The sequence below is a fragment of the Vicia villosa genome, linkage group LG5 (assembly GCF_029867415.1).
Source record: "Vicia villosa cultivar HV-30 ecotype Madison, WI linkage group LG5, Vvil1.0, whole genome shotgun sequence".
Classification (NCBI taxonomy): domain Eukaryota; kingdom Viridiplantae; phylum Streptophyta; class Magnoliopsida; order Fabales; family Fabaceae; genus Vicia; species Vicia villosa.
Window position 1 is genome coordinate 158,074,105 of NC_081184.1, and position 12,214 is coordinate 158,086,318.

The following is a 12,214-nucleotide window of genomic DNA, read 5'->3' on the forward strand; positions in this document are numbered from 1 at the left end:
ATAGTAATAATAATAATAGTAATAATAATAATGATAATAATAATAATAATAGTAATAATAATAATAGTAATAATAATAGTAGTAATAATAATAGTAGTAGAATTTCTTTCAGTGAAAATGGACATTGAGTTTTGCAGTTTTCTATATTAATGATATATACAAGTATTTATGTTTATCAAAAGTAAATTCGATATAAAAAATTATAAAAAAAGTCATTAATGCATATGGAATTTTTAAAATGAATTTATATTAAAAAACGAGAAAATCTCAATAAGGCCTTTGCACTAGAGGAAATAAGCAGGACAAAGATTGCGGCGACATAGCCACTATGGAGGATGTCGCCACTATGGAGGATGCATGGAAGATTGTTGTTGCTAACACACCTCTGATACAAGTGGATGGATGAAAGAGCAGAGGTTCATCAACAAGTTTTATAAGACTTTAGAAAGAGAGGTCCTGCTAGAATATCAAAAAATGCTATCAACAAGTTCCTGAAATTGATGTACACCAGTTATTTTCTGTGACGTAGTAATAAGACTAAAAGGTTCATATAGTTTAGGATTGATATTCTTGTTACTTATTGAGTCGGATAAATATAAATATTAGGCTTTGGCAAGGAATGAAATTGATAACTGACCTTTTATGTGGTCAACGAATATGGAATTTCAATGAACATATAAATCTGTACACGTGTATAAATTTATGGGGCCAAAGAGTCACTTGTGAACCCCAAGTGTTCACAAGTATCCCCACTAAACACACTCTTATCATAATAGTTGCACAAGTTACTCCTTGGTTCAACTTCCTTTAATTGGGAGGTAGAATAAACACTTTCTTGGCATATACAGAATTTACGGATATGAAAGTGGCCCGGGTCCTCGTCGTTAACAGCAAAAGTACATTTTGAACTAAGAGTTCAAATTGTTCAATCATCCTTGCCAGCAGTAATGCAGAGCTATAGCCAGGGTTCCCTCAACACCATTGTCAATTAAGTAATATATACAAGCTCGATGATCATTGCCGGCTCTTCTCTGTTACCATATTGCTTCTCAAACATACATGCATTTTTTAAGTAGTTTATATCTCAAGGAACTTTCACTCTCTCCCCGATCCCACTTCAAGTTTTTTGAGGAAAGGAATCCTCATATTGTTCATTGAACTCAATATTTCATTAGCCTGGCTTTCCTTTCCTGCGGATTTATATAAATGTACAGCTACACTCATGATGAACCTGTCCCCTTTTGTTGATTTGCGTATACTTTCAAAAAAGTTGATTCCTTCTTCCACACGTCCATATTTCAGGTAACCTTTCAGAATTGTTCGGTTACATATGAGATCGGGAATTAAACCGAAAGTTGATATTCTTGCATATACCCTCTTGGCTTCATCAATCATCCCGGCTTTTATGAATGCTGAGAGCAAAATATTAAAATGGGCACAGGATGGTGAAATGCCCTTGCTCTGCATAGTATATATGGTTTCCTCAGCTTTGGAGTAATTTAGGCTTTCTGTATATGCTTGGACTAGTGAAAGATAGGTGGAAGAATCGGGCAAACAACCTTGTCTCTGCATGGCCTGGAAAAGTTTCTCTACTTCATGAAGAACTCCAGCATTTGCATATACATATATCATAATATTATAGCTGATCTGTAATCACCAGCAAAGGCAAAGAATTAGCTCTAATTCTCTATAACAGTCATTATTTAAAAAATCACAAATGTAAAATGTGCCTTGCAATTCAATGTAAAATATGTCATTATTTTGGACCTTAACATATCTCAAGCTTTTAAATAAAATTAATTCAACAAGAGTTGTAAAGTAATACTTGAGTCTTGAAAATATAGTAAGAAATTTTCAACTTTACCTTTCCAGGTCTAATTCCTTCTTCCTGCATTTTACTAAACAACTGTGAAGCTTCCTGTATCATACCTGCAAAATACATAATTATGAGCTTTCTTGGGACTAAGTAGAACACCAATCATGAAAAGTAAATGAACTAATCACCAATCATCATGTGCTAATCACATTATGTTTGCACTCTCCATTTCATGGAAATTATATTGGATACAAAAAAAATATTATGCACGAGAAAACAGGTAGAATGAAATTTTCAAGCGCAAAATTGCATCTAGAATTATCAAAATTTCATCTGTTATGTAAAATGGTCCATTACCAGCTTTCCCATAATAGCCTATCAAATTCATATATGCTTTATCATCCAAAGGGACGCCTAATGAGCTAGCTTTGTTGAACATCTCCACAGCTCTGTCCAACTTTTGATATTTTCCGTAGACACTGCATAGAGTTTAACATTGATCAAAAAATTAGCAACCAAAAGAATAGATACAAAACCTTTATCAGCGGAGGACAGCTTATAGAAACTATAACCTTATCATAGTGTTATATGTTTGAATTGATGGAGTGATGCCATTGGTACACATGAGCTCAAAAATACTAGATGCAAAATGCAATTTTCCTACAATGTGAAATAAACTGTATTAGCAAGCTTGCTGTTTTAACTTTATCTTTCTTATGTAAGCAGAAAGCTTGAGATCAAACCTGCTTCAAGCATGGATTTGATAAACGTATTATAAGCAACAGTATCAAGTTTTATGTTTTCTTCAAGGCTCCGGGAGATGATATTCTCAGCCTCCTGATGTTTTCCTGATTAATAAATACGTATAAAATCACCAGTTAAATGTTAAGTAACCACATGGTGAAAAGAGAAGCAAGAAAAAATAATTGATGTTCCTGAAACTTGCTAACTGTTGTACTGTACGACTCTTTTCAATCCAAAAAAACTTTAGATTTGCATATAAAAAAGCTATAGATAGTGAGAGATAATAACTCAAGAGTTGTTAATTGTTATAGCATATTCCAGTTCATTGGTAGAATTATCTGAGAGGACAAGGTGTTGCATTTCAGGTTGATACGAGTTTAGTTTAGTTAAGTGTGGCCATACCTTCATTTGTCAAAGCATTTACAGCAAGGGTAACACCAACAGCACCTAAATCATGTCCTTCCTCTGTTGCTTGCTTATATAACAAATATGCTTTTTCTTGTTTGCTGCATTTGGCATATGCATCAATCATAGAGTTATAAAATAGTTTACGATACGTTGGAGAATTTACATATTCTGCAAAAATATCCTCAGCTTGTTTGAGCATATGGTGTTTCCCATAATGGCTAATTAAAGAAGCTGCAGTGACTTCTTCCATTTTGCAGCCAAGGCTAATCAATTGATGGTTGAGTGATTCGGCTTTACTGATTTCTCCTGTGGAAAAAAAGAAGGTTGAAAATAGAAACATCAAAAAAGATATCACAGAAAGAGGTGCGATCAATTTCGAAGTAGAGATATACCATTTTTAGTCAAATTAATGATGATATGACAAACAATATTTGATCCCCCTGCACAACCCAGCAATAGTTTCAGTAACATTTTTGTCTTACTGAAGTTGTTATTTGTCAGATATGCACGGAGCATCATCCCAAGAGCTGTAGTATCGAGTTTGTCAGTGGACTTCATGGTGACTAGTTTATCATCAATTTGCACATCCTCCTTATGTTCACAAAGAATCCAATAAAATGTCTGGAGGAATTTAGAATTTTTGAGAGATTCATACTTAACCATTTCATTTGTCAACTGCTCAGCTTCCGGCAGCATTCCCTCCTTGCAATAAACCTTCATGACTGTCCTGTACAGCTCCTCGTCAAATTGTGTCCCGTCCTTCCTTATTCGAACGATAAATTCCTTCGCCTTGTTCATCAAATCAAGTCCTACATACAGACTAAGCATATCGTTACAAGAACCGGCATCGGGCAGCCCTGACTTGCATAGAGCTAAAAATGTTCCCTCAGCTGATACTACATTTTCTTTAGTCACGTAACACTGTAACAGGACAATATAAGCAAATCGAGAGAACCGTAGGTTTCTAGACTTCATGAGTCCAATAACTTCTAAAGCTTTGTCGACATTTCCTGAAGCAAGAAGGACTTGTGCCATTGCCAAATATGTCTTCTCATTGGTGAGTAGGCCTTGGTATTTTATCTTTTCAAATGTTTTGCAAGCATCCTCGTATAAACCAAGCTTTCCATAAACTCTTATAAGCAAACCATATATGACTTCATCAGCTGGGGTTTTGTTTCTTGCCATTTCAGAAAAGAGAGAGAGGACTTTAGGGTAATCCTCGTATTTGTAATACAAAGATATAAGTGTAGCACAAGTGTAATTACTAGGAGCTACTCCATGAAACCTCATTTCGTCATACAGTCTTTGCACTTGATCTCTGTTTCCATTTTTAGCATTTAAATTTATGAGTGAGTTATAAGTTGATTCCTCAGGGACAAATCCGCTATTCTTCATCTCATCAAAAGTCTCGAGAGCATCGACGTGCAGCCCTTCTTTGACAAGAGAACTAATGACTACCGTATAAGTAAAATAATTAGGTACTACCCCATTTCTTACCATATCCCTCCACACCAGAACAACCTCTCTATGGAGTGATTTCTTTTGCAATGATGATAGCATAAAGTTGAAGACAGCAACCGAGAGAATTATTCCCCTTTCTTTCACAGCTGAATAGAAAGATAACATGGACTTATGGCGCCCCCATCTTGCATAAGAACAGAGCATGGTACCACAAGCCACTTCATCTGGTTCACAACCTGCATCGAGCATCTCCAAGAAGATTTCTTCCGCCAGATTAAGCTTTCCAACTTGCCCATATAGGCGCAATATTATAGTATAGACAATAACACTCGGATGGTAGCTCAGCTGTTGAAGCATAGGACTATCAATACACGGGTTCAATTTCTATACAATTAGGCCAAATAACATAAATAAAACAAACTAGCAAGTAGCAATACAATATAGAGAGTAGGTCCCATCAAATAAAAAGTGGGTTCTGTATTATTTAGTTGGCAAAATTACATTTATTCTTTGCGGTCTTGAGTTTGACCTGTATTCGGATTGCTTCTTTAAGTTTCTTTTGTCTCGTATTGGTCTTTCATGTTACATTTTGTTTGCACCATTAGCATTTTCAACAATTTCGGTTTAAAAAGCACATGAGGCATTTTGATTTTGAGATAAGTCACATAGACATGTCAGATCCGTCCATTTCCCTTCTCCTTTCACTTTGTTTTTCATTTAAATTATGAAATCCGAAAACCTTAGAACCAAAGAAGCAAATATTTCACAACAATTTCTTTATTCAAGAGTAATGATTCAAATTCAAGAACCTAAAACAATGAGTCGTTCATTCCTAGTGTCGTGTGAGATGATTGGGCACATGAAGATCGCTCATCTCTAGCTATAGAACAAAAGTTGGGTTCACACAGTCACAAAATGTAAGATAAAGGAGAACAATGCAAGAAGAGCGTAATTTAAAGGATAGCGGTGTAAATAGATTCATAGAGTGTAACTTAAAAGACCAATACAGGACCCAAAAAAAACTTAAAGAACCAATCCAAAGTAAAGATCAAATTTAAAGGACTGCCGTCATAATTTTGCCTCTTAACTAAAGACCATCATGAATTTCATCATGTCTAAAAGATTGTAATGTTGCACTCCTCAAAATAAAATGAGTCATGCAAGTAACTTAACCCAGTATCTAAGAATTCTAGCTCCAAAACAGATTCTAGTTTGAGGCTTAGATTAGTATATTCAACTAAAAAAAGCAATTCTAGCCTCACATTAACATTGCGCGAATGTATTCAAACATAAATCACTTTACATATAAGTTACTTTTAATAAAAATCACTTCATTTATGCTACACACCAATTGATTAGGGGGAAATGAAGAGAGTGAGAGAGAGACCTGCATTTTCATCCAGCCAAAGAAATCCCTAACTTGTCTCCACCCCTTTTGCTCCTTAAGCACAACACACATCTCCTTAAAAGTAAGCTTCCCAACAAAAGAACCCATAACCACCCTCATATCATACACCCCATCCGCCATCTCCGAAAGAGCTCGAACCTTCTTAATAGCAGCAATCACGTGTTTCCCATACAACTGACCATTACGATCATCTTGCAAATACTGAACCATCTGTTCAGGAGTTCGCTTAATCCAACGAGGAGTTTGAGCTTTGGGACCTTGGTTCCTCCTCAGAGCGCTGAGATAGCGAGCTTTACCCTTGATTATGCGGCGGGCGTTGTTGTCGGAGAGAGGGGTTTTAGGTTTGAGGTGATTGGGTTTTGGTTTGGTTGGGTCGCCGGTGTGAGGGGACCATGGGTCACGGTGTACTTCGTGGGATGGGGTGTAACTGCGAATGGGGAGAATGGATTTGTTGTGGTTGTTTTTCTTGGTCTTCTTGGTGTGGTGTGGAGGTAAGAGTGGCGTAGAGGAGAGGAACGAGGATTTCAGAGACTCCATCTCCGAGTTTGAATTTGAGTACTAGCTGTTTGAGAAAATGTGGATATCAGAAGAACTATGCACAAGTAACATAACAACCGCGAGATAGTGCTCTGTGTTTTTGCCTATTGATAACGACTAGCGATAAAATAGGAATGAATAAAAATAGATGTTCGAATCTATAATATAAGAAAGAAAACTGTGCTGGATTATACAACTTAACCCTTGCTTTATTAAGTGACAAATCTCACTTATGGGGGCAAATTAGGTCCAAAGTAATCATTTGTCAGGCAATTAGATGGTATTAGTTACATAATTGGGACCTTTTTGTGCCATTCCTTTGCTGTCTCCATTATTTTATATTATTCAACCCATTAACCGGTTGCATATGGACGAGAAAAAGTAGAAAAGTTTCCTCTGCAAAACAGCAACAGCAGTCATGGTCTTCCCAATGAATACACTGTTTGCAGGTATCATTCTTTCTTTCCTGCTCTTTCTTTCTTTTCTCTTCTCTTTCTTCACTTTTCCCATCTACCTGGCTTGTCCGGATCAAACCTAACACAAAAAAAACCAAAAACAAGTATCAATCTTTCTTTCCTCTTCTCTTTCTTTCTTTCCTCTTTTCTTTCATCAGTTTTCACTTTTCCCATTTACTGGTTTTGTAGATTTTCATGGCTTAGTAAAGTAGCTGAAGATGCTGTCTCAGGTATGGTTCTTCAATATTTTTTAGATTTTGAATCATGAGATTTCTTTGTTTTGTTATATTCATTAGGAAAAATGTAATCTTTTTGGATTTTGAATCATGGGTTATTCGTAGGTTTTTGCAGAGAGGATGTTCGAGGAAGAAATTGGTGGTTTGAAAGTGAAGAAATTGGGTCCCTCTATATGGTTCTCAAGATGCAACAACTTCTCCAAAACTACGACATCCGTAACGAAACCCTAAAAGATGTCGCTTCGTACATGCTAAAAGCAATGGTTTTAGATCTTGAAGGTAAAACATGTAATCTTCGGAACATCGTCTCTGTTTTGTTTGGAAGTTTTTTCAATTTATGTGGTTGTTAATGAGTTACAGGTTTAGGTTGGCTATTCCAAAGCTTAGCGTACATGGTATGGTTTCTGCTGTGAAAGATATTTTAGAGCAGCTTAAACTTTGTGTTGCACATCATTACCCAAAATACAGGTGAAGTAAGCTCAAGAGATAACATTTTTGAAGTTGTAAATATGCTTAAAATGTCGATTCCTCTTTATAAAGAAACAATTATGTGATGTTTATTTATTTTACTCTTTGGTTGCAGTTTGTTGAAAGTATGGCGAAGTCTTAGTTATAATCTGAAAACAACTCTCGGTAGCATGGTTTCTCACTTAGCTTCCCTGTTTGCTTTTGAAGATTATGTGTTTCAGCTTCTTAATTTTCAATATTACATTGCTTTAGTATGTATTTTTGTGCATAGCAGATCTGATGTATGTGTGAACATGTGCAGGTGCAAGTCACGACGTAGAAATGCTTAATCGTGCCTTAATATCGGTCTGCAGTAGCATGTTTGATGTCCAGTCGTGGCCAGATTTCAGAATATGACTCAACAAGGTCATCACATGGTGGAGTTATGGCTTTTCTACTCCTTCATGTATTGCTGCCATTGGCTTTTCTGCTTCTTCATGTATTGCTGCCATTGGCTTTTCTGCTCCTTCATGTAATGAATTAGTATCCTTTTTGTGAATTTTGTCTAACTGTTTTGAATCTCCAGGATAGGACCTTGGTTATGGTTATGATGACCTTGAAATGTACTTGGGCTGCAATGGTCCTTATAATACTACCTCTGCCTTATGTTATCTTGGTCTGAACTGATAATTTTAAATGCCTTTTATGAACTGACATGTTAGAATAGCTTGCTAATTAGATAATAACAGAGGAAAAGTTCAAGCATTGTAGTGCAGCTTATAATAATTCATCACCACTTCTTTGAAATGTTGTTTATTTCTTTGTATTCATAAGACAATCACCAACGATCAGGGCGGTAACTACAAAACGGCAAATTTAGAGTAACTACAAAACAAGACCGCTTTTATTTGTTAAAGTTTGGTTTGCTCTTTTGTCTTAAAGTTTGGTTTGCTCATTTGTCTTAAAGTTTGGTTTGCCCTTTTGTCTTAAAGTTTGGTTTGCTCGTGTCAAACGAGGTTTCAAAGTGTATTTTGTATTTTGTATTTTGTGGTACTTACGATGATTTCTCTTGTGCAAAACCATAGAGCCTGATGTCTCATAATGAGAAATGTGATTTTGGAGAATTTTTGGTTTATTTTGAAGAAAATGTATTGAAGAATAAAAAATTTACAATCTCAATATGGGTAATGGGTTCAATGTCACCGAAATTTCATCTATCTTATTGATGAATTGTGTTTTTTAAATCTAAATATTAAAATCCTATGGTTGGAGGAATTTTATTTTTGATAGAATTTACTTGGTGAAAAGGACATGCATCAAAGTGAATAGAGGATCAGTTGCTGTGAGTATCGATGGAGTGTGTTAATTTTCTTATACCCAAATACAGGTGATTCCTTGTGCTGTGCTGTCTTTGTTCGTTCATCCCACAACCCAGCATCATACTATTAACCAGATTTTCTGGGCTTTTTGTGTTTATCTTGAAGCTGTATCAGTTCTACCTCAATTGCGAGTCATGCAGAACACAAAGGTCTCTTAAAAATATATTTCAGTCTGTTCCTTTTACTTTACTATGGTTTAATTGTTTGAAACTGTTTGTAGTTAATTCTGAAATTGAACTTTCAGATTGTTGAACCATTCACAGCACACTATGTTTTTGCCCTTGGAATTGCAAGGTTCTTGAGTTGTGCACATTGGGTCCTCCAGGTTTGTTGGGATTTTGACTTCTAAGATGTTTTTATCATCCAATTCTGAAAATATTTAAAACTATTTTATCATAATATCCTCTAATTGAGTATCATCAATAATTTTCATATTTATACCTTGGCTTTATTATAAACCTTGGCTCGCGTTGTTGTGTATCACATTTCTACTTCAATGAAGTTTTTGGATTTAGCACTTTGATCCGAAACCGTGTATTTTTTTACAGGGTTTTGGAAATGTAGGTTCTTGGGCTGCACAATTGATTGATGAGAAACCTGCTGTTGGGTTACTTCTCTATATGAAGTGATCCAGTCGTCGTCATCAATATCAGTTTTTGCCTGTTGTGAATGAGGTCGATAAATCCTTTCTATTTGTTGTTACTATTCTATAATTATTCTGTTTCTATTATGTATTCTCATCTATGTGTTGTTTTGTTTCAATTTAACAATATATTTTTGGCAGAACCATATAGCAAGAATTGGAAAGATGAATGAGATTTTTAACAATATATTTTTGTTTTCCATTGTTTTCAGGATTTTCATACATCAATCAATTGGTTCCAGATTTTAACAACAATTACAGTAATTAAAGAGTTTAACATGTATCAGTTTCCTTCATTCTTCTCCAATGTTATCAACATGCCGCCATTGAGGTGCTAAGATGCTTTTGCACGGCAGATTCTCTGGCAGCAATCATAGGCTACAACGTGATGTTTATCTGGTGGACTTTTGGTTTGCCACCATATTATGCCATCTGCCTTTGCTAAGTGTTTCACTTTTGCTAACCAGTCATTCATTTTTCTGTTTTTAGCAGGAGATAACAATTACTGTGATGACAAGATTCTGTACGCTCATGAGTTCCTAAGTGAAACAGATTGTGTTGCTGATAATTGTAGGGGTCTAACTGTAAGAATTATTACCAACATTCAATTGCCACTGCAGAGGCCCTATAACTAACTACTTATTTTGCAGGTCCAAGCTAACTCATAACCGAATTCGTAACCAAATTTTGACAGAATGGAAGGGGAGAGAATTGCGGGATTTAAGATGGTTCAAGGACCGATTGAGAATGGTGTTGAAGGAGGCAAATTTGTTGTGCATGAACATGAGAATGGAAAGCTGGAACAAGATATGGGAGCTGGTGAGGCCATCAAATTTGGCTCACATGGAGATGAATCTGCTAAAGGGGAAGCTAACTAAGTTACTGATTCCAATACCCCGAAGAGCACTGCTGAAGACTGGCCTGCACCTAAGCAGATTCTGATGGAGGAGATACAGGGAGATCGGTTCCTTATTCTCCTGTCTGATGCACTTCACAAGGCCTTTCAACTTTAGAGATTACCAAGAGATTACCAAGAGATTGCATATCAAATTAAATGTGGTATTATTACAAATTAAATACATGTTTAATATACCATTTAATTTAAATTAAATACACTTTCATACTATTTTACTATTAATTTTTAAATTTTCTTGCTAAATAAAAGTGTAACAACAATATTTTGTAATTAAAGTGATATAAATAGTATCATAAAAAACAAAATTTTTTAAGCATTCGTATTATTTTTGTAGCGTTTATTTATGTTTACATTTATTTTGATTTTAATATGTTTTTTATTTCTCTCTCTATTATGTTAACATTATTTATATTTATTTTATTGAATGTGTATTTATATGCATAATTAGATAACATGACTGATTTTTCTCTCTCTAATATGCTGTATAAATGATTTTAACTATATTTAATTATAGTATATTTATAAATATTTTAGTCCATATTCTTTAATAAAGAATATTTATGTATATATATTTTTAAAATAACATATGACATATAATTATAAAAACTATAACAAATATTTTCTTGATCCATTTTTTTTATATAGATAAAAAAAGTATTTTTAATCCAAATTTTTTATGAATGATGCTATTTTTATAAGCGAGAAAAGTTTATTATTGAATCAAATATTTTTATATATAATGACAATGTTATTTATTATATTATTTCTGGTATGCTGAAATGCATTTAATGCATAGTGACTAATATCCCCAAATATTTTTATATATAATGACAATGTTATTTATTATATTATTTCTGGTATGCTGAAATGCATTTAATGCATAGTGACTAATATCCTCGAGATGTGCATTATCATAATCTTACCATATCTCCATTCTTTGTATCTCTCGTCATTGCTTTTGATTTTATTCCAACCCACTTTTTTCAACAAACCAAACCCATTTTCTGAAACAAACATATCTTCTCTCAACAATTTAATTAATTAATATTATTAATTAAAATTTATGCAATTAAAATAAAAATTTATTTCTTTTCTAAGTGATTTTTGTTTTTGTTTTAAAAATTGAAAAAATTTAATTTTAATATTTTTTGTTACATATATTTTTATAAATGTAAAAAAATAAATTGTTGATATAAATATTTTTTATAAACGGGAAACAGTTTACTATTGGTACAATTATTTTTATAAATGAAAAAAAATGTATTGTTGATATAAATTTTTTTATAAACGAAAAATGTGCATTATAGAACAAATATTTATTAACACAGGAAAAAGCGTATTGTTGATATAAATATTTTTATAATCGAAAAAAGATAGATTGTTAATATAAATATTTTTTAAATGAAAAACAGTTTATTGTTGATACGAATATAAATGGAAAGTGTATTGTTAATACAATATTTTTATAAACGGAAAAAAAATGATTTGTTGATAAAAATATTTTTATAAATTGGAAAAAATTATTGTTGATACAAATATTTTTGACATCGGATATCAAAATATTTGAAAGCAGTGATATAATATTTAATGCTATATTCACTTTTTTTTCTTCACTTTTTACACATTGAATACCAACTCTCTTTTATGTGACATCAATAAAAAGAAATAACTTACTAATCCAACTTTATTACGGGAAAAATGAAACCACTGATCAAAACATGTAGTGAGTCAATAAAATTTTATTGTTTGTTTTCTTATATCGTA

The 12,214-nt window shown here is 33.6% G+C and overlaps 1 protein-coding gene and 2 long non-coding RNA genes across 4 annotated transcripts; 2 read left to right on the top strand and 1 right to left on the bottom strand.

The window, feature by feature from the left end:
* Positions 1 to 172: 172 nt before the first annotated feature.
* Positions 173 to 6,506, bottom strand: LOC131603458 (pentatricopeptide repeat-containing protein At5g27270-like). 2 transcript variants are annotated; one of them, XR_009284399.1, is made up of 9 exons: positions 5,817 to 6,506; positions 3,361 to 4,774; positions 2,963 to 3,274; positions 2,560 to 2,664; positions 2,389 to 2,476; positions 2,174 to 2,295; positions 1,865 to 1,929; positions 638 to 1,647; positions 173 to 491 (listed from the first exon to the last, which is right to left on the bottom strand). XR_009284399.1 is itself a non-coding variant. In XM_058875769.1 (8 exons), the coding sequence occupies exons 1-8, from the start codon at positions 6,372 to 6,374 to the stop codon at positions 1,096 to 1,098; spliced, it is 3,216 nt and encodes a 1,071-aa protein (XP_058731752.1). In that variant the 5' UTR covers positions 6,375 to 6,506; the 3' UTR covers positions 626 to 1,095. The 2 variants fall into 2 exon arrangements, 1 of the variants encoding a protein (XP_058731752.1); XM_058875769.1 differs by lacking the exon at positions 173 to 491 and having other exon boundaries at positions 626 to 1,647.
* A 670-nt stretch (positions 6,507 to 7,176) lies between these two features.
* Positions 7,177 to 7,699, top strand: LOC131607933 (uncharacterized). Its single transcript, XR_009285450.1, has 3 exons — positions 7,177 to 7,344; positions 7,426 to 7,533; positions 7,649 to 7,699. It is a non-coding gene; the product is annotated as an uncharacterized LOC131607933 (long non-coding RNA).
* Positions 7,700 to 8,419: 720 nt separating this feature from the next.
* LOC131607934 (uncharacterized) lies at positions 8,420 to 9,567 on the top strand. Its single transcript, XR_009285451.1, has 3 exons — positions 8,420 to 9,040; positions 9,136 to 9,216; positions 9,440 to 9,567. It is a non-coding gene; the product is annotated as an uncharacterized LOC131607934 (long non-coding RNA).
* The last annotated feature ends 2,647 nt before the right edge of the window (positions 9,568 to 12,214 follow it).